Source organism: Chrysoperla carnea, chromosome 4 (genome assembly GCF_905475395.1).
Source record: "Chrysoperla carnea chromosome 4, inChrCarn1.1, whole genome shotgun sequence".
Lineage (NCBI taxonomy): Eukaryota > Metazoa > Arthropoda > Insecta > Neuroptera > Chrysopidae > Chrysoperla > Chrysoperla carnea.
This window is the reverse complement of record NC_058340.1, coordinates 37080884-37104559: the sequence shown is the minus strand read 5'-3', so window position 1 is coordinate 37104559 and position 23676 is coordinate 37080884. Positions and strand designations below refer to the sequence as shown.

The following is a 23676-nucleotide window of genomic DNA, read 5'->3' as shown; positions in this document are numbered from 1 at the left end:
CTGAATAAAATTAAATTTTCTAATTTTTAATAGTTTACACATTTCTTTCATCATTTATCGAATCTTTCGCGGTAGGAAAAGTCACCTTAAAAATGAAGGTGATATTCATCTACATTAAACGAGCAACTGAGCCATCGTCTGGTAGTATTTAGATAACATAGTTTCTGAAGACACAATTACGTTTGCAACAATTACGTTTGGATTTGATTTTTGAGAAGAAAAAGTCATGAAATATTTAAATCCAAACGGATAATAAGACTCATGTATGGGAAATTTTTAGGAACCTATCCTTTCAAAACTTAAATTCAGTCCCAAATTTAATCTAAGCATAGAAATAGAAGCCTGAAACATAAATTTGAGCTAAATAAAAAAATTTCCTTTTGTTAATTTATCATATGCTTTAGTATCGGGTAAGTATCAGTAAAGTTCAAACTCGTTTCATTTTCAATAATTAAAAATCTAACGTTGCTATTCGTTGGCTTATCGTACGTTGTTATTAAAAATTCCAGTTTAATTTGTTATCGTAGGATGCTGCTATTTAATAGCACCTGATATGTTTTTTTATAAAATTATATTCCAATTATTGTATATACAAAATTGTTGTTACAACGGAAATAAATCATTTGTGAATAATTAATCCATATGTAGTTAATTAAACATACCTTTGTTTAATAAAGGTAATATTTACAAAATTAATCATTGCGTTTTTGTTAATTACAATACCAATTTAATATCATAATTCCAATAAATAACCCATTAGTGAGTTGGATTAATGCAAAACTAATTTGGTTATATTCATTATCAATTTTACGTTTATAATTCGGAATAATACACACATTGTATACTCTTAGTTAAAATAAACGGAAAACTTAAATCATTCTAAGTGTTATTACTACAAAATTATGTCATATATTGTTATTGTTATAACACTTAGAATGGCAAAACACATGAATTTTTTCGTGACACAGAGTGAGACTGTTAAGTTACATGAAGAATACACGATTGTAAAGAAATTTAATTAAAAATACTTTTTCAGGGGCAAACTTTTATTGTACTAAAAAGAAGAATATAAAATTAAATCAAGAATGATACATTTTACAAATAATAATTTTTTACTTTTAAGTACAATACATGTTTGTTATTTAAAAGTGAAATTTTTAATTTAAATCTAAAAAAGGTATTAGTATGATTAACTTCCCAGAGGAAGTTAATGTAATGGGCCCGATTTTGAAAATCTCTAGTTTTACATATTTCCACGCTTTTAAGCCCGGAATATCCGAATCAAACCTTTTCAATTTGATGTCTGTGTGTGTGTGTGTGTACGTATGTTCGTTTGGGTTCTTTCGCCTCGATTAACTCGCGAATCAGTTATGACGTTAACACTTGGCTTATTCGACGCGTATCCGCGTATTTTAGAACTGAAAAAGTTTTCAGCAGAATTAGTGAAGCCGTTTTTTAATGGTTATAAAAAAACTGGAAAAAAACTGAATAAAAAGAATCTGAAAAGTGGATAAAACACATCATTTATCTATGGAGATAATGATCGATCCAGCATAAGTTGCAGTACATGCTCGAAGAATAAAATATGAAGACTAACAAGGCCTTTTTTTTAATTTTTTCCCCCTCTGGGAAGTTAGTCGTGTGGACTACAGGGGTCACACTCACACGATTTCAGTACCACCCCGACTATGTACTGCCCTTTTATGAAAAAATCCAGTAAAACCCGCAACAAGAATCACAAGTAGCTTTGTCTGTATAAAAATCCAGTTTTTCTATAATCTTTTTGTGGCTATTATTTATGATTGTTACAATTGTTGCAAACATCTTATTATTATTGGCTCCATTGTTATAAAATGTATTCCTTCAAAAGATTTTAATGAACCATTATTTTATTTTATTCAATGTTTCTGTTTATATTTTACATTTTTTATTCAATGTTATTTTCTCCCATCTGCTGAGCAACAACTACACTTTGAAGCAAAAAGTGAATAAATTTCCTTTTATATTGAGTAAATAGAAAAAGCGAGCTCATATTTTTACATTTTATATGATTGTGTCATGGATGTTTAACTCAAACACTAAGGCCGGAGAAAAATATCAATAGCATGTATTATTATAGGTACTACAAACTGGTACGCTTTTCTGAGTATACGTATCATTTTAACATAAGTAGATATACTTAATTTTAAACAAGCTGTGGTACGTTTGACTCTTGGAAATGAAACTAAAAAATTTTAGAAAGCTATTATTTAACTTGCAATGTTTGTATGTATGTATGTATACATGTACGTGTGTCAGTGTGTTTGAGGTAAATCGTGAAACTGAATTTTGTAGCAGTTATGCTCAACCGATTAAGCAGAAATTTTTCATAAACGTTTAGCTTAGATGACGCCACCCTAAATTCGAAAATGGCGAACTAGTTATTTTTTATACACTTAAATGACATGGATATTAAAAGATTTGATTAGATGTGATTACATCGTTTCATTTACTCCAAAAAATTTATATAAATACTTTTAAAGCTTTTATTGTACAAAAAAAGAAAAATTATTATTTGTTTGAGTCACTAATTTGTTTCATACATGACTATTTGTTAAATTTGAGGCACACAATTTAAAATATCGAGGAAAATTTGTTCAGCAAAGATTTATGGTGAAGTATAAGCTGATTTTTCGTTTCATAGAAAAAATATTAATTTTAATGCTTATGATTTATTATAAGAGAAATTTCAAAGTAAAATTTCTTTTTTTGTATTAGTTTTTGCCGGCTGGCTGTTTTTACTCTTGGCTTTTATTGACTTTTAATAATATTATAACACATAGGCGTATCATAAATTTTAAGATCAGTTTTTATGACAAAATTCAAATATATCATTTCGGGTAAAATGATCCCCTTTATATAGGCTAAAATGATCCTTCTTTTGTGTGTCTAATGATAATAGATAAAATGCTCCCCAATTATGTAACGGGTTCTGAATGTGTTTATTAAGATTAATTTACCATTGATTTTTGTTTTCATAGTAATCGTTGATGCAATGTAAAAGAACATTTAATATTTTATGTGAACTGTTTGATAAAAAATGCTTTGGGATCATTTTACAAGGTCGGTCAAACCGAACTTTCTTTTTTGAGAAATATTGAATAGTTCTAAAAATTTGAACAAATCAAAAGAAATTTACATACTAATATTGTAACATTTGAATAAAGAATTCGAAAATATTTCGACGTTGTACATATGTCGAACAGTTTGGCTATAACTAACATTTTTTCTTAGGGGGGTCATTATAGACCACCTTCCCCTAATTTTAAATATTTTAAATATAATTAAAAAATACACATATACCAGTAATCTAATCTTTTTATGGGCTCTATAAAAACCATTTAATAATCTGTGATGGTTTTAGGAAGCAAGTCAAATACCCTATTTTAAATTGATTCGAGAAAAATTCTACATGTTCTCTAGGTGGAAACAATAACTTTCTTCTAGAACATTGATATAAATATACCTAGAACATAAGGATATTTCGCAATACATCGTAATAACTCTTGTTTGTGGTATTACTCTTCCGCTGTTTCTTCTTATATGAACTTTCTTTTTACCCTTTTTCTTTGTTCCAAGAAAATCTCTCCAATTGTTAAAAGTTAAAACGCTTATATAATCTAACAATAGATACATGTATTGAGAGAGGCTTTTTTTAAAAACAGCCATCTTAAACATACAAGCGAATGAAGTAAACAATTTTCCGATGTAAAATAAATATCACGAAGCAATACGGCATTTTAATTTTTATTTGCGGAGTAGTCCAAGGTATAGCCTGCCATCATCAAATGGTAGATAAAGTGAAAATAATCTCATTTTCTCAACACACTTCTGAGAAAGCGTCCTTTTCGAAATACAGAGTGTTGGAATTTTTTAAGAAAAGTTATATTTTTGTAAATGTTGCCAAATCGTCTGCTTAGAAACAGAAATAAATTTGACACTATGAAAAAGCTATGAAAAAACTGTTAGATCCAAGATGTTGTGACGGTTGCTTCTCGAATTTATATTCTGAAATTACTGCCACGTGAGACGAGCTTTGTAATGCAAACAAACAAAGTTGTGCCTGAATAAAATACCATTCCTTAATTATAACTCTAAATCATATTAAAATTACAAATTAAAATAATTTGATCATGTCTTTTTTAAATTGTTAAAATTATATCTAAGGCGACGAAATGTCAAAAAATATTTGGCAATTGCAAAAGGGCATTAAAAATGATTCAGAAAAATTATCTTAGAAATCTTTTAAAACCAGCGATTTTTGTAGCATTTTCCTGGAATACGCACTAGTAAACGCAACTAGCACAACCGCTAGCAGGTGCCAGATGTACTCCATCGTAATATACTTTTAATAAGACAAGAAGTATGCTAAATTCAGCTGTCTTAAAAAAAATTGGATATACCATCAGCTGTGATTAAAATTAAATATTATTAAATTAATGAGTATCTTATCATTTTGTACTTTCTCATGTTATTCAAGTTTAAATTAATCATTTTATTTTTATTTCAAAAAAAAATATATATAAAAAATTTTTTTAAATTAATTATTTTTTTTAGTAAATAAATCAAATTATTTAAATAATTTGCTTCTTTTTTAGTCAAATGAAAAATGAAAAAAATCAAATTAATCTTACTTTATACATCGATTTCCTAAAGTAGCGAATTTAAAAATGTTCAATGAGTAGAATTCAATGAAAAATATTAAAATAGAAAACTAATGAAATGCGTGCGTATTGATCCTAGTATTTCTTGCAAAGGAAGCGTTTGTATATACCTATACAAGCTATAGCTTCGTATCTTTGTTACAATTTAATAATGAGTATTACTGTTTCTTATGTAGTTATGGCAAGTTATTTTCATCTTCTGCAAAAAAATATATATAATTTATTTTTTTATTTTCGTAGAGATAGTATGAAAAGTGGGTGTTGTGAACTCTAAGAACGACTAGATTAAACTGTCTCCATACTGCTACCTACTTAATCCCAAAGAAATCTGCAATAATCAGTGCTATATAAACTAACAGTGCATCTAGATACAAATATCTATTAATAGTATCTGGATATACTATTCGTATCTTGAATCTTTATCTAGATACTAATATTTTTTTAATATCTGTATTTTTTTAAGTATCTAGATATATTTTAATTGTATCTTGTATCTTTAAATGAACTTCAGATACAGATACAAAAAAAATTTTGAAATTAAATGTATTCATGTATTTTATTTTCAAATTAATAATAAATATAAATTTGACGATTTAACCAAACACATCAAAATTGGTGTACATACATTATGTGGATTACGGTGTAAGCTGTACGATATTTGTACAAAATTAAATACGGCATCAGCATGACCCAATCGTTCATATTAAATATTAATTTAATTTTTTCAAATACAATAATTTATTAAACATTGCTTTAAATTCATCTCTATATATTATAAATGCGAAAGTAAGCATGTTTGTTTGTTTGTTTGTTTGTTTGTTACGCTTCCACGCTAAAAATAGCATATGGTTTTTAATGAAACTGTACAGCAATATAGCTGATATAGCTAATATATCAGAATAACACATGAGCTATAATTTATAAAGATATATTAATAAAAAAATAAATTTAATTTGACATTACCATAAAGTACAGATTTCTGTAAAAATAGTCAATATAAAATTTTTCACGGCCATCTTCTCTGATATACTCAATGAATAATTACTATTATACATTTAAAAAAATAGAAAACCATACATATATTTTACCTGTGTAAAACAATCCTTACCATAATTTCGAGTGGTATATAAAGGGTATAAGCCAGAGCAACCTTTATCAATATTTACTTTTAAACCCAGCGAAGCAGGTTGGTATCACTCTAGTATTTATATAATTTACAAATTGAATTTGTGAAAGTGATTAATTTAGGACTTTAAAAAGCATTTTTTGCACACAAAAAAAAAAACCATAAACAAATTATAATTTTCCAAATTAAAATAGTATCTTTAAATGTATCTAAATTTTCATTATCTAGATACAGTGGTATCTAGATACATTTAAAAAAGTGAATCTGTATCTACATCTATATCTAGGTACATTTTAAAAGTATCTGTTACAGCACTGGCAATAAAATGCGCTCTTTCGATAGGTGAATGGTATACAATGATTTTATACAATGATTTTCTCCATGTTATAGTTTTGCAATTAATTATAAGGCTTCAAAATATGATGATAGTTTTATGGTAGCTCTGTATAATTATATACAAAGATTGTAATTAATCCATTTTTGTAATATTGATGTTCTTAAAGGAATTATATAAGCAAGCCATATTATATTTATTTATCTAAATATTCATATGTTTAATAACTTTTCCCTTGACATTGATACATAATATTTGTCATAAATTAATGTTTATATACGAAATAAATGAATATTCATTCCAACCATATAATACCATTAACACATTCCATTAGATACATTTTCTGGTGATCTTATTCCCTTAACATATTATAGGGTAAAGTATTGTACCTTGTAGATAAAAAATTCTACTTTGATGACCATTTTGATTCTTGAAATCGACCAAACAGAAAGCGATCGAGAGAATGCTGACCTTACTTGTTCAGTTGTCCTTTTTTTTCATGGCAATTTTCAAATGAATTTTTTTATAGCCAAAAAAAACAGTTTTACTTTTCTTTTTTATGAATTCACAATCAGTTGGCTATTTTGTTTTGTACGTTAATTCATATTCTTCCTTATTCATTGCTTATTACTAGCTTATTTGATATACAACATTTCAGTTTTAAGGAATGTCGAATATTTGTAAATACGTACTGTTAAAATAAATCAGGTCAACTTGTTTCCCAAGTCAATAAACAACCTCTCCGATGCTTTCTTGTCTTAATGCCAACCAATCATTGTTTTGTCATGGGTATAATCATCCACTTAAAAAACAAACAAAAAAAGTGAAAAATTAAATTGATTTTTTTAAATGGAAACCCTTTCATATGTCCGGGTCCTGATTTTGATTTTATGCATTATGCATTTATCGTTTTTCCGCATAAAAATCTTTCTAATTGAAAACAAAATTAGGTATATAAAAAAATTTCGTGGACATAACCTATATACCGGGTGACCTACTATAAATAATAAAGATGAAATTTTGATTCGAACTTAAATTGATCTATTAGGAAGGGGGCATCTTATATAGGTCAATAACTTAACTTGGGCTTTCAAGGTGTAGTTTTCATAAATTTTTACATTTCAAGTTAAATTTACGGTTTCTGTTGGATGTTTCCGTCCAAGTGGAACAATTTTTATTTTGGACAATTTTTCCACTCTTTTTGTTTAAGAGATTAAATTTATCATTTTGCTTTTTGTTTATGTGTTGGACTTTTTCGGGCAAAATTTTTTGAAACAAAGTCATGTTTAAGTATTCTATAATATGTTTATGAAAAATAATCTTGCAAGAACTTGCGCCTTTTCTTTTATGACTAAGAGAAGGATAGATTAAGATAGAATAAGGCAAAAGTGCAAAAAAAGATTATGCAGTTTTCCATCGAAACTGCTTTGCAACCAATAATTTCAGAACTAGGTTATGTGGAAACAAAAACAAGCGTATATAAAATAAAAAGTGGCTCAAAAGCAGAATAAATTAAAAAACATTGAAGAAGAAAGTGAATTAATTTGGTTTAAAGACGAATTTTACTAAAAAAATTTTTATTATTGCCAAATAAAAAGTTTTTTTTTCATCTAAATAGTCTTTTTAATCAATTTTGAGCATAAAAATTTCTTCATTATATTTTGACCGTAAATTAGATATAAATATGACTTCACTGTGCGTTGTCTAAAAAAAATATCTTCATAATAATCATAATTATTTCGAAGAATTTCTTCTAACAATAAGCAATTTATTTATACATTTGCTGGACACAAACCTGCATTCAATTTCACGCAATTATACGGGCTCATTTCTATGCTATTATTCGAGATATCTTACCTGCAGGATAGGGGAATGTCTCTTGATGCTCGCACACGTAAACGTTTTTCTTGAGGCTTGGGGCTCCACGTTATTTCATCTGTTTCATATTTCACCCATGTCATATTGATGAGGTATTATCTAAACTAGTTTATAAATCATCAAAACATTCATACATACGAAATTTATTTGACATTTTCCGGTTTTATAAATATTTCTTACAATACTAATTAATTAACCTTCATCACTATTTCATCCAAAAATATACAGAGTGCTCTGTCAAATTATTACAACAACAAGTGAAAACAAACAATTGACTGAGTTAATTGTTGAAATACCATGCATAGTCAGTGCTGATTTCTTTATCACATTACACACACAAACATGTGACACATACATAACTGATAATCAAGTAGTAGAAAATTTCCGCCTAATTGGCGCCCTCACGGGTAAACAGTGATGTTTACGAAAAAATGTTTCAAACAAAAGTTGTTTAATTTTTGATAAGGAATATTTTTTACATTTAAACTTTTGTTCTATCTCTAACGGTTAACAAGATGGGTCCTACGGACCCAAGACCCAATTGACCTATGATGCTCATTTACGAACTTGACCTCACTTTTTACGTCCGGGCGGACAACCGGAAATGGACTAATTAGGTGATTTTATGAACACCTATGACAAAATTTTTTTCCTAGCATCATTATTTTTAAGCGTTACAAACTTGGGACTAAACTTAATATACTATTAGTGGAGTCAATGAATACATAAAACAGGCAATCTTAGGAAGTCCTCAAGAACAGCTCCGATTTTGATGATTTTTTTTTCAGAACGATTCTTTTTGTATATTATTTAAAATCAGAAACATTTCAGATGGGGGAAATAATCTGGAGGGGGAATAGCCAATGTCGTGACTGATATATCGACTCCCAGCCTAAATCGCTAATGATAGTAAGTGTCACATAAGAAAGAATTTTTCGAAATTCATCCCCTAAAAGGGGGAAATAGGGGATGTAGGGAAAGTGTTCATACTTGATACAATACCATACATGTATAATATTCTAACCTTATTTGCTCCCTCACGGGTAAACAGTGATGTTTACAAACAAATGTTTCGATCAAAAGTTGTTTATTTTTTACAAAAAGAGCTTTTTTTACATTTAGCGGACCCAAGACCCAATTGACCTAAATTGCTCGTTTACGAACTTAGATTCTCTTTTTACGCTATAAAAATTTCGTCTTGGTATTTCTTTCCGTTATTGAGTTATCTTGTCCACAGACAGACGGAAAACGTTCGTAACATCAATATTTTTAAGCGTTACAAACTTGGGACTAAACTATGTATACCTGAATATATTTTATATATACAAGGTATAATAAAACCATATACAGCAAGGCATAATAAAACCATATCATTTTCATTCACGGAAACAAGATGATAATAGAAGGTGAATGAGAGAAAAGGATAAACCGGCTAAGTAACGTAAACATTGGTGGTTTTGATATATTTGATATATGCTTGTATGTAAACCATGCTGTTATTTTTACCACGGTGTAATACATTAAGTGTTAGTAGAAAAAGGGAATGAAATGATAGTGTCATAAGATTATCCTTTCCTACTTACTCTTAGTATAAATTATGTATACATTCTGGTACGAAAAGAACACATTGTATATACTACATATTCTTTTGTTTTATATGATTAATAAGATCTTTGTAGTTACATGGGAGTATTCGTTGTGTGCAAAGTAAATGGAGGAGCTCAGTTGCTTACTAGTGCTGTAAAATTAACGAGAAATTGAATACCCGTATGCATTCGTTATGAAAATAATCAGTACTCGTTACAATCATATTGTTACGTTACTCGATACTTTCACACATATTACCTAATAAAATTTCAATTGTTAAGATTTTCTGTCAGTTATAGTTCATGTGTATGAGGCAAAGTGTATATATTCTGAATGAACAATTTTATTAACGAAAAATATGAATAACCAGATAAATTCGTGTTTAAAGTCACTTGGCACTAGTTCGAGTACTAGTTATTTAGTATTCGGTACAAATGGCTTGTTACAGCGCTATTGCATACATTAAATTTGTTGCGTTAGAAATTATGAATAACAAGTGAAAACAAACAGTTTACGGAGGTAATTTTTGAAATACCATGCATAAACTGTGCTGATTACACTATCACATTGCAAATACATACATGTCACACATACGTAACTGATACCCCATATAATACATACTATACAATTTACACATAATTTGCGCCCTCACGGGTAAACAGTGATGTTTACGAAAAAATGTTTCAAACAAAAGTTGTTTATTTTTTTATAAGGAACATTTTTAGATTTAAACATTTGTTTTATCTCTAGCGGTTTACAATTGACCCATGTTTCTCATTTACAAACTCAATTTCACTTTTTATGTCCTGAGCACTATAAAAATTTCAGCTTGATATATCTCTTTTCGTTTTTGAGTTATCGTGTTTACAGACAGACAGACGGACAGGCAGACGAACAGACAACCGGAAATGGACTAATCAGATGATTTTATGATAACCTATACCAAAATTTTGTTCGTAGCATCAATATTTTTAAGCGTTACAAACTTGGGACTAAACTTAATATACTATGTATATTTCATATATACATGGTATAAAAACTTGGGACTAAACTTAATATACTATGTATATATTATATATATACATGGTATAAAAAAGACGAAATTAACATAAAAACTTATTTAAACTTAAATTTTCAATGTAAACCGTGTATATAAACCACAGGCTTATATGCCGATCCATAAAATGATATTAAACGAGTAGTGTATCTTTACCATGGAAACTTCGGAAATAATACTCATGCATGGTGCGAATAAAATTTATCGATGCTAGACTAGATTCATATATCATCTGTACATACCGAAAATAATAAATATAATATTTTATGACAGCTACCATGTTATCTAGATTTCATTACGAAAAGAATAATAATAATAACGATTTATTGTACATGACACTTGAATCGTGTGTGACTTTGTGCACAGAGTCGGATTCAATAACGAGAAAATTATTGATTACTGGAGAAATTGGAAATGATCTAGAGATGTTAATAGGTTTCAAACAAAAAATCACGTATAAATATTAATCATACAAAGAATTAAACTGAACTAATCATGCAAAGAATTAAGCTGTACAAACTAAATTTTCTTAAAAACATCATACAATTGGATTAACAACACAATTAATTTCCTACAGGAATTAATTTTCTTTGTTATCGGTAATTCGGGAAAATTTATAGGATTTAGTTTAGAGTGTTTTTAAAACCGCCCACCATTTTTATTTCATTTTATTATTATTTAATAAAACTACATTTACCAAACCTAGTACGATAACTTTATTATCTTTGTAAAATGAAAATATAAAGGATGTCCCCTTTTTGCCAGTATTTAAACATTAAATGCACACATGCAAACATTTTATAACAAAGCTTTTAAAAGAAAGTTTCGTTTGATCCCGGGGGTATTTATGATATTATTATAATGCAAATGAAGAGTTTGTGGCTTTACACTTCTTCGAAATATATGAGGACATGTAATTATATAAATTTCCATTTAACTTGTAAATTCTACGTATTCGCACCGTGCATGAGTTTTATTGGAGGCGTTTCCATGGTAACGATACACTAATTTTTTTAATATAATTGTATAGTTGCATATATAATTGTATGGATTGCATTTATGGCTTACATTGAAAAATTTATATTATTATCTAGCAAATTTTCAATTACTCTGTTTATATACTGGCAAAAAAGGGGCGTCTTTAGAGACTTTACATTTTTTTTTTCAAATGTTTAAAAATAGATTTAAAACTCAGCGAAACAGATTGAAAGTTGTTTGTGTGAGCTCACCCAATTCATCGAAATTGAGATTAAACATACAGAGTCCATACAACCAGTTTTCAATTATACGGTATGTTCATTTCAAAAATATTCACCCTTAGTAGCTTTTGACCTGATGCGTTTAGAGTATTGAGTGAAAACACGTCGATTTAGATATCGAGGAGAAAGTTTAAAAAATGGTCCTAGAGAATTTTAGGTTTCACCCCTGCACCCTAAGCACCCCAATGCATTCTCAGCCAAAAATTTTTGTTTACTATACCAGATTTCATTTTTTAAGCTTCATTTTCTGCCCATTCAAAATGAAATCTGCGCCTTTTTCTGTTATGAGCTGTTATACCAATATGACTTTTTTTTATCAGACAACTCATTGGGAAAAAATTAGATTGTATGTGTCTATATGCGTTGGGAAAATATCGGGAAAAGTAAATATAATTAAAAGAGATTAATTAGAGTATACACATTTTTTGTTCTGTATTTGTAATAAAATTATTTGTTTGTTTTCATTTAAAAACGAGCTATTTATGTGAATGCGATCCTTTTTCTTTCCATCATTAACTTCCCATATAATAAATATTAATATTTCGGAACTGAAATAATATAATTTAACTTCACAACGTCATAAATTCTTAAATTGAAATATTTTACAAAAATAAATTAAAATAATAACTTTTACACTGGCCACACAAATTTAATAAAATTGTCTTTTTTAAGTGGTTCTAGAACTGAAAAAAAAAAAAACTAAATTAAAAAGATGATCTGGACTATCTTAAAAATGCAGGTTCCCAAGGAGGACCCGTTACATTTTTATTAATACTGATGTCCATTTACATTTTTATTAAAAACTAACTGACCCGACAGACGTTGTCCTATCTTAACTATGAATATTGAATTCCATTTTGTTACCTCTAGATGACCCGTTGAAATTTATTTCATCCACAATTTATATAATTGTATCTATTGATAATCGATTATTAACCTTTATTATTCATTCTGCCTCAGACTTCGACAATGGAGCTCGCTCGCTGTGCTCGCATATACCTCTAAATACCTGAATAATAATAAATAGTACCTCAATACTACCTGTTCGCATTTCTAGATAAATATGGTGGAAGCGCAAATAAATATATAAATTTTCGTTTCCACCATTTGTTATTTATAATAAAAAACACTTCCCTTTCATTGAATGACAAACGTTATAATTGTGGCGTATTTGTGTATTATCCTGATCAAGAAATGTAAATATAAATTGAAAAATTTGATTTTGTTTTTCGAATTCACTACAATAACTTCCTCATGGGAAAATAATAATTTTAATTTAGTTTCAATTATACGATGTTAAAATTGTATATATCTTTTTTCGCAGCTTATAATAGTACGTAATCCATCACCATTAATAAATAACTTTAATCATTAATTAATTTTTTGAATAAAAATTAAAATGATATTTCAGTCATTTTAATAATTATTTGTTAATTTGTATAGTTTTTAAAATGTATTAGAACCTCATCCGAATGAAAAATTACTCAATAATTAAAGAATAGATACCAAGATAAAAGTTGTTTGGTTATCTATCGTTTTTGGCACGTTATTTCGCAACGATTCAATTATGTTATTTGTATTTTTTTCGACGAAAATGCGCCATTTTGGACGGTTTGCCTTATTAGATATAAAAAGACTTCACTCAACCAATCATCCAAGTTTGAATTGTCATCCAAACTAAACGTGTACGCAAAATTAAAGCTCAATTCGTTGAAGATTGCTGCTCCTAATTTCAGTTCCAAGATTTGACCCAGACTCACAAACATACATGCATTACACACAAACATGCAAGTTAAACAAAAGCTTGTTGTGAAAAGTATTAAAGTTTAAACTTCTTTTGTAAAATTGGGTCTACTGACAAGTAATTGCTGGAAAATAATAAAATAATATGATTTTCAAAAGATGTTGTAATACAAAATTTGAAACCATTTTATACAGTATAGCGACCCGATAATAGGTTGTATTACTTAACTATGGAAAGAAAAATCGTCCTCACAGTGCCCTTCTGGCAAAAAATTAAGATTATCGGAGCATAATCAAAAACCGAAAAAAAATTTGTTGCTGTCGCTGCTATTTATTATTTTCTTAGGGAACGGTGGTACAGAACCACCGGACAAGTCTGGTAGAATGATTTTCGTAAATATTATAAGTGACTGATTTGGATGAAGCCTTCTTTTTCTCGCCTTTTCTCGCAATAAAACTAATATTTTTCTCAGACTTTAATATGTTAGACAGACTACGCATTTACATATATGTGACAATACTGTAATTAATTATACTACTTTGTTTTTATTTATTTTTGTTATCTTGATAAACTTTTCACTTTATGTTCTCAGCTTAGATCTTTATCATTCAAATGAATGAATACACTGTTGTTTAATTTACAGTACATTACTTCTTCTTACTAGACACAATTCATATTTATTTATGTTATTATTTATGCACGATATACTTACTTGTTCAAATAAATTATAAATTATCTGGTACAAAAACACAAGGCTATTTGCAAAAAAAAAGCTTTTAAAAGTTCAATTAGTTTTTCATAAAACCATATTGATAATTTTGTTACAACATAGCACAGTGGAAAAGCACGATATACTTACTTGTTCAAATAAATTATAAATTATCTGGTACAAAAACACAAGGCTATTTGCAAAAAAAAAGCTTTTAAAAGTTCAATTAGTTTTTCATAAAACCATATTGATAATTTTGTTACAACATAGCACAGTGGAAAATTTTATTTAATTTCTGGGAAAATATAATGAATAGATTTTTATGCTCAAAATTGATTCAAAAAACTATTTAGATGCAACAGTATTTTTCATTTGTCAAACATTTTTTTAGTGATATTTTCATCATAATCGTTTTCAAACCTAACTATTTCATTTTATTTCAATCTTTTAAATTTTTTCTGTTTCTGACACATTTCCTGTTTTCTCTATGCTTGCTTTTGTTTTCACGTAACGTGATATTGGAATTATAAGTTATAAAATTCACTGGAAAAAATCTTGTTCCTTTTTTTTACTGTTGTCTCAAGTATCTTAATCTTATCCTTATCCCAAAATTTAAAAAAAAGACGCAAGTTCACGCAAGGTTGTTTTTCATAAACATATTAAAAAATACTTAAACTTTGTCTTGCTAGAAAAAATTTTGGACGGCAAAATCTGACACTTAAACAAACAGCTTTGAGTATGATAAATTTAAAGGAAACAAGTGAAAATAAAAACAATTGAATGAGTTAATTGTTGATATACCATTTATAGACAGTATTGATTACCTAATCGTTTGTTTTTTTACGTCATGTAAGTAAAAAAATATAACCAACCTTAGATAGCCACACATAACATACTCCTCACACACATATAACTGATATTCCCATATAACACGTACTAATTTGCGCCCTCGCGGGTAAACAGTGGATTTTACGAAAAAATGTTTCAAACAAAACTTTTTTAAGAAACGTTTATAACTTACTTTTGTTCTTTCTCTATCGGTTTACAAAATGGATCCAACGGACCCAAGACCCAATTGACCAATTTTACAGTAAACATAAATTGAATGACACGGTAAACCGAGAGCGGGGCTAGGCGAGGTTGAGGTAACTCAAGTGACCTGTTTGTGATGGAGTGGTTATCTTACTATACCAAAAAACAACTTTATATGGAAAACAAAAGAGTTGCGTTTTCTGACTTTTAGCCAGAAATTTGATATAAATACTCCATTGTGATCTGAGGGCTTTCTGATAACTGGGAACTATAATTCATGTAGATTTATAAACTTTCAAACTCTTATTTTTGTTGTGAGCTAAAGGTTTGTTGTGAGCATATGGATCATGTGGATCCTTGTAGTGTGACCCTTGTGGTTCATATCACCAACTACTCAGATGAAGAAAACGACTGTCTTAAATACTGCAATATAAATTATATTATTGTAACAAAGCAGTGATATTAATTATATCAATAAAAACAGATTTAACGTCAATATTTACGAATGTTATGACTAAAACCAGTTACATCGTTAGGTGAAAATCTCTATCTCTATATATTATAAATGCGAAAGTAAGCATGTTTGTTTGTTTGTTTGTTGGTTTGTTACGCTTTCACGCTTAAACTAGCGAATGGTTTTTAATGAAACTGTACATAGCTGATATATCTGAATAACACATAAAGTATATTTTTTAAAGATATATTAAAAAAAATAAAAAAAAAATAAAAAAGTTAATTAAATTTGACATTTGACATCCATAAATTACAGATTTCTGTAAAAGCAGTCATTTTACATTACCATAAATTACAGATTTCTGTAAAAATAGTCAATATAAAATATTTCACGGCCATCTTCTCTGATATACTCAATGAATAATTACTATTATACATTTAAAAAAATAGAAAACCATACATATATTTTACTTGTGTAAAACAATCCAACCATTATTTTTTACTGTTATAGAAGGAAGATAAGCGAAAGCAATCTTTATCAATCTTTACTTTTAAGCCCAGCGAAGCGGGTGAGTATCATTCTAGTGCTCTCTATTTTAGAAACAGTAGCATTGAATGGTATACATTATGTTAATATATTGTTCATTGTATTCGAAGAATATTGAATTAATTTTATTAGCATCGCTTTTGTCTTTTGTATATACGAAAAGATTTCTATTTGCCTGTAAGTTGGAAGTTCTTACATTTCAATTTTAAGTCTATATAGATACATTCAAAATAACTCCACTATTTTGAAAAGCATACCTACACCTGCGGAATCAATTTTGAAAGGATACAAATAACCTATTCATTATAAAACGTATTACGAAATCGTTGAAAAAGCTGATTGAAATACAAATTTACTTTTGAACATCTTCATTATTCATATGTTTTCATATAACCCAAAATTTCATTTATGTTTAATAGGTATATATTAATCTAATTTCTTATTTAAAATACATATAATCGAGTATTAAAACGAAACTAACTTGGTAAAGATATTGAATATAAAATAACTTTGCATATATTTAATGAATAGGAAGCGAATTATCTTATAGATTAAAGTTAAAGCACAATTATATACAAAACTAGATTGATACCCGCCCGCTTCACTGGGCTTTAAAGTAAAAACCACCACTTTATAGCCTTCACCCTCTCTTGATTTACAAAGTTTTCAAAGTTTTCAAAATGCTCCATCTATAATCATCATTTTGAACCAAAAATTAAAGATTATTGTAAAAATTTTAAAAATGGTAATTATGTCAAATTAAATTAAATTTTTTTTATTTTTTTATATATAACTTTATAAATTATAGTTCATGTCTTATTCTGATATATCAGCTATATGGCTGTGCAGTTTCATTAAAAATCATTAGTCGCTAGATTAAGCGTGAAAACGTAACAAACAAACAAACAAACAAGCTTACTTTCACATTTATAATATATAGGGATAATATTGATTGAATGTGATTAATTTTCTGATAGATATTGTATTCAGCCTGAAAAAAAGAAATAACAAATTATCGTTTTTATCTTACTCCACTTGGAGATCGACATTCGTATCTCCCAAATTAAGCCTTAAATTTCCCAAGCTACGTCTAAATTGGTACAGGTCTTCTAACAGAAATATCCGATGAATTTGAAACATTAACAAATGATTAGGCTTTCTGCTTACTACTGTTCAAACGAAATTTAAAATTAGGTAATTGGTCTGACTCATATAAGCCGTTTACCTATTAACTGTGTATTACACAGATTATTACTACAAAACTTTATTAATAATTATATAATTTGATAAAATATAATAATATATATATGAATATAATGCCAATGTAATAAGATTAAACATATACATATTTATACCCTGTATATATGAAACATCAAGGTATACTAATTTTAGACCCAAGTTTTTAAGGCTTCAAATATTGATTAGGTTATTTCCGTTTGTCCGCCTGCCTACGTGAACACGATAACTCGAAAAAGAAAAGAGTTGAAATTTTTATAGAGGGCTCAAGACGTAAAAAGTGAGTTTGGGTTTGTAAATGAGCAACATCTTCTTGGGTCTTGGGTACGTAGGACCCATCTTGTAAACTACTAAAGATAGATCAAAATTTTAAAATGTAAGAAATGATTCATATAAAAAAAGTAAACAATTTTCGGTCTGAGGGCGTAAATCAAGGCTAAAAAACTAAACTAAAAAACTGTAGAAAATACTTTCAAAAATTTTCGAAATTTTCGAAGCAAACATAATTGTGTTAGTATAAGCTATATAATTTTTAAAAAATAATGCAAGCTGACCTTTACCACTTTCTGTTCAGGGTATTTCAACAATGAACTCAATCAATTGTTTGTTTTTACTTGTTCATATTGAATTTAGAAACAACGTTATAAGAACTAAATTAGTACTCACGTAAAGTGTATAAAATTATTTTACATAAATTGAATAATTCCAGTATTTTGCATAATTTAGTGTTCTTATCTTACATAATCAATAAAATAATATTTATTCTTTTAGTAATAGTTCTTCGACTTTAGAATGGTTTTTACCCTTACCTATCCAAATTGGTTCATGGTTCTATCATACCATAAAAGAGTCTTTTAGCTTTTTGAACATTGTTTAAGAAAATAGATATATTCTCAATTCAATTTGGAGCTAAAATCCCGTAAACTTAATACAAGGTTATTTATGAAGTATTGCGCATATTTAGAACTGTCGGGATTCAAATTCAACCAAATTGTCTTTATTGATAATGCATTACTTCGATAAGTTTCATCAGTCTTAATGTTTTTACTAGAACTAAGTACCTACAACTTTACTTGATTAACAATAAAAAGCGTAAAATGTTATAAACGATTTTTTTGTTTTTGTTTCAGGTCTACCAAACGACTTGAGTATATTTTGGCATCAGTATCCATATTTGTTTGGCACGGGTATTTGTAAGCTTCGTGCTTTATTATCTGAAACGTAAGTACTATGTATATTTAATTCATTAAATATTAAAATAAAAAAATAAAAAAAGCGGTAACAAAAGTATAACGAGGAGTAAAATAGGCATTTGGTTCAACTAAAAATAGAAAATAATATTTTAATGGCAGTGAATTTTTTTATCGAAATATTTTAATTTAATGATATAAAATCCCAAGGTAAACGAAAGTTACTTTATACTGATTTCTAAAAATTTTGCACACCAATAGGGAATATTCATGAACTTTTTTTTCGATTTTAGTAATTAAATATGAAAATATTTTAAAAAAGATGACAAAAAGTGAAATTGATAATAAATATTATAATAACATACTGATGTGAATGTCACAACTACACGAGCAGGTAAAAAAAGGCGACAGATGGATTACTATTGATTTTAGTGTCTACAGCTTAACCAACTTAATTTAAAAAATATGTTAAAACTTATAAAAATGATCAATATGTTTATTTCAAACTCTCTGTTAACTAATAACAACAATCTTCATGAAGTTGCCTCAATCACATATGGACTAGACATGATAAATATCCGATCATAATAACCAAATACTCTATTTAAAGCAAACCCAGAAAAATTTTCTTTTAATTCATCGATTCGCTTTATTTACACGATTATATATTTCAACTTAATTAAATTTTATTTTCCATCAATAAAATGCATGATTTTAAACTCAAATCAATCTCTTACATAGAAGGAATGGTTTTGTTTATTTTCTTCAGTGATTTTGTATCAATGAATTAATCCCATTCATATTTTAAAATCAATCCCATTCTATTGTAAATACAAATATTAAGCTGTACTTGTTCCAATCCTTAGGCAATTGTTTGAAAGTATTTTTACTTTATTTCAATATGAAACGGCTTACTTCGAGATGAGGTTGACATTATTTTAATTTTTTTTTTAGTGTAATATGAATTTCATCACCCTGTATAAAAACAATAATAATTGATATATCTATAACCTTAATATGTACTTTTTTCCGTTTCAGCGCTTCAAATGTATCCGTATTAACAATTGTTGCATTTTCAATGGAACGATATTTAGCCATATGTCATCCATTACATTTATACACAATGTCTGGTTTACAACGTGCAATACGTATTATAGCAATATTATGGTTATTATCATTAATATGTGCAATACCATTTGCAATATTTACTGAAGTGAATTATTTAGAATATCCACCAAAGAGTGGAAATATCGCATTGGAATCAGCATTTTGTGCAATGTTATATCCACCAAAATGGTTAAGTGAATCGAGCAGTATTATATTCTTTGTATTACCAATGTTAGTTATATTAATATTATATGCACGTATGGGTTATCGTATACGAAATCGAACACGTGGTACACAATTACAGAATGGTTCGGTACATGGTGAAAATCGTCATTCACAAAATCGTAAAGCGATTATACGTATGTTGGGTAAGTTTATTATTTTGTCTATTTATACAATTGGATTTATACCAAGTACAAACACAGTACATAATTAATATTTTATGAAAAACATTGTAATACTGAGTGGTATCTGCATAGATTGTGCCATAATTTTCAAAAAGGATTATGCATTTATTAATTTTTTATCAATTGTCATATGATTGAAAACGGTTTGAATTAGCTTTCGTTATTAAATATTAAAGTTGCTCAATTTATCTTTAGTCGACACGGGAAAAAAACTCAACTACTCGAGTTTAATTTTCTTGTTTTCTATTGTTTATGTTTGATTTGGTAATTAATAAGGGCGGGCAACTTATGGTAACTAAAAATTTACCGTTTCATTTAATTTATCTCATCCATCAGCCAAATTTTTAATAAAGCAAAAATTGGAAACAAGTGTTTGCAAAATTTAAAAAACTTCCTGGTAAATTTTTTGGGTACGGAATCCTAAACCCACACTTGAAATATATCTAAGGACACTTTCCATTATCTTTTATCTTTTTCGTATAGCCTTCTCCAAACTGAATCGACTTTGAGGATCATAGCCTATTTTTAAGTTATTCCGGTTACAGAACCCTAAAGTCGCACTTGAAATATGACAGACAAACGCACACACACACGCAAAACGGTCAAACTTATAATACCCCTTTTTTTGGTTCGAGGGTTAATAACATCAGTTTTTATTATAAATTTCAAAATTTCTCAAGATACTCGCAAAATTCGAGAAATCCTAAAAGCGAAACCCGAGAAATCCCTTATAAACGTCTATTTGGATGCAAGAAAACTTTAAATTTTAAAATAGAATAATAAATTTTTGTGTTAGTTTTCGTATAATAGAAATATCATTACTAAGCTGCAGGAAATGAACTTTGAGACTCTGGTATGTTCTACAGTACAAAATTTGGAAAGTCTATATAAATATGCGCCAAATAAAAATATTCGTTTATCGTCAGTCAACTACTATAAATGTTACTATAATTTATCAATGAATACAACAATTTATATAATAAGCAAATTATGGGTCTCGATAATAAAGATTATATCTACTACGGCTTACAAAATAGTTATTTACATAATTCATAACAACATTTCAATGTGAAAATATTTCGTTTATTGACATAACATCCCTTATTGACATAATTATTCAAATATACAATGGTAAATTTTGTCAATTCCCTAAATCGTTCTGGTAAATAGGTAGTCATGCCGTTATCAAAATGTAAATAATGAGCTATGTCATCAAAGTACAATCATCACTTCAATAATCTGTAAATGCCACTCATTGACAGATATTATACAATTTTTCATCTAATCTGAATAACGCTAAATTACCATTGTTACCTCGTAATGGTAATGGAAACATATTACCATATTTCTGAAAAACGATAAATTACCAAATCCATTTCAATCACTTAATTTCAATACACTTACCAATTTAGGTGAAAAGGTGATAAATCGTTAGCCTGTCCTTCAACTACGGACCCCAGACTCGCTTGGCCACTTGACACTTGGTGCTCATTAATGAGTTCAAACTCATTTTTTACGTCGTGAGTACGCTGTAAAAATTTCAGCTCGATATCTCTCACGGGCAGACCGACATACAGACAGGTTTACAATTCGGTGATTAACTAATTTAGCGATTTTATAAACATCTATACCAAAATTTTGTTAGTACCATCAATGTTTCTAAAGTTTACAAACTTTTGATTAAAATTAATATACCTTGATATATTTCTTATACAGGGTGTGGCAAGGAATATTGATTTGAAATTTTGCACAATTATACTGAGTGATGGGTCACATCTAAAAAAATACTTAACGGAAATGAGAACTTTGACCTTTGAGAACTCAGCCAACAACAAATTGACAAATAGGGCGTCAGAGGTGGTTAAAGATATCGAGAAAAACTATTTTAAAAAGTATCTGAGAGTATTTTTGAAGTTATACTTCTTTTGGCGCGTTTGGATGAGAGTGAATTTGTGAGCTGCGCGCGCACGAACGACATGATGAAGTTAGCCACAGAATTGAAATAATAAAAAAATATATCAACACTGAATATAGTTACAGTACAGTGTATAGTTACAGTGTTTTCAAATATTAGAGGTTAATTTTGTAAAGTATAATATATAGATATATTTCTAAAGAACTTATTATTTTTCTAACAAATAATCAAATAATAATAAAATTTAATTATTTATTATTTATTATTTATTACTTTAGATAATAATATTTTATCATTTTGTGAATCGAATCGAATAATTTTAATCATCTCTTTTTAATTTATATTACAGATTACTTGACAAATCTTTAACAAAATCTTTTTGATTGATTTTAATATTTATTGTCGATTACTACTGCATTTGAGTTATTTTAAATTTTTTTCATACGCCAAAGAAGTATAACTTCTAACGCGTGTACATAAGTACACACACTCTTTTTTTGTACCTACTTATCGATTTTCATGACAAAATTCATTTTTAATTTTTTCATTATTTTGGTCTTTGGTCAAATTTAATAAAAATCTATTGAAATATTTTAATACATAACACTATTAAATTATGAATTTGTCCAGTTTTTACATTCCATAGCACAATAGTTTAAATTTTAATTTTGTTATTAGTGTGCTATTGAATGTAGAAACTGAACAAATTCACGTCTCTGACGCTATGCAATATATTAAGAATCGGCCCTATTTGCCAATTTGTATACGCTGATTTTAAAGATTTGATTTCGGTTAAGTATATTTTAAATTATATGTGACCCATCACTCTGTACAACTGCGCAAAATTTCAATTCGATATTCCTATAAATAACAAAAATATGCAGGTGTCTTCATCTTAAATGCGTCACACTGTATAAAGGATATAAGGATCGACGTCGAATAAAAGTATTTCATGAAATTAAATCCTTATTATAATAATGGTACACCATATCCTGTATATGATAATAAGCTTTATAAATCCTCCAGATTATATATTACTGTACAAATCAATATTGTTTTAAATCTGTTAAATCAGTATTCGTTGTGTGCGTAGTCATGGTAGGGATAATAAAATCGATGCCAGCGCTTTAAGTGAAAAATTTTGGAGATAAAGTGGGCTGTTATGACTAATTTGCAATTATTTACATGTTAATGATATAGAAACTGTCAAATTAAAATGATTGAAAAACACTAATTAATTAAACTTAATGCATTAAAAATTGTGAAAATAAGAAATCAAATTGTACAAATATTATTTTTCAAATGTTAATTATCGTAATTATTTATTTAAATTTGTGAAACAAGAATATTAAATTTTAAATGTAAGTTTTCAATGCAATCCACACAATTATA

General features: G+C 28.0%; 1 protein-coding gene across 1 annotated transcript in view; it reads left to right on the top strand.

Annotated features, from left to right (window-relative positions):
* LOC123297291 (neuropeptides capa receptor-like) overlaps positions 1-23676 on the top strand; it is an 86292-nt gene that overhangs the window by 51978 nt on the left and 10638 nt on the right. Inside the window, exons 2-3 of the mRNA XM_044878895.1 lie at positions 18796-18886; positions 19894-20330. Of these exons, the coding sequence (XP_044734830.1) occupies positions 18796-18886; positions 19894-20330 (528 nt within the window). The remainder of the gene's footprint in view (positions 1-18795; positions 18887-19893; positions 20331-23676) is intronic.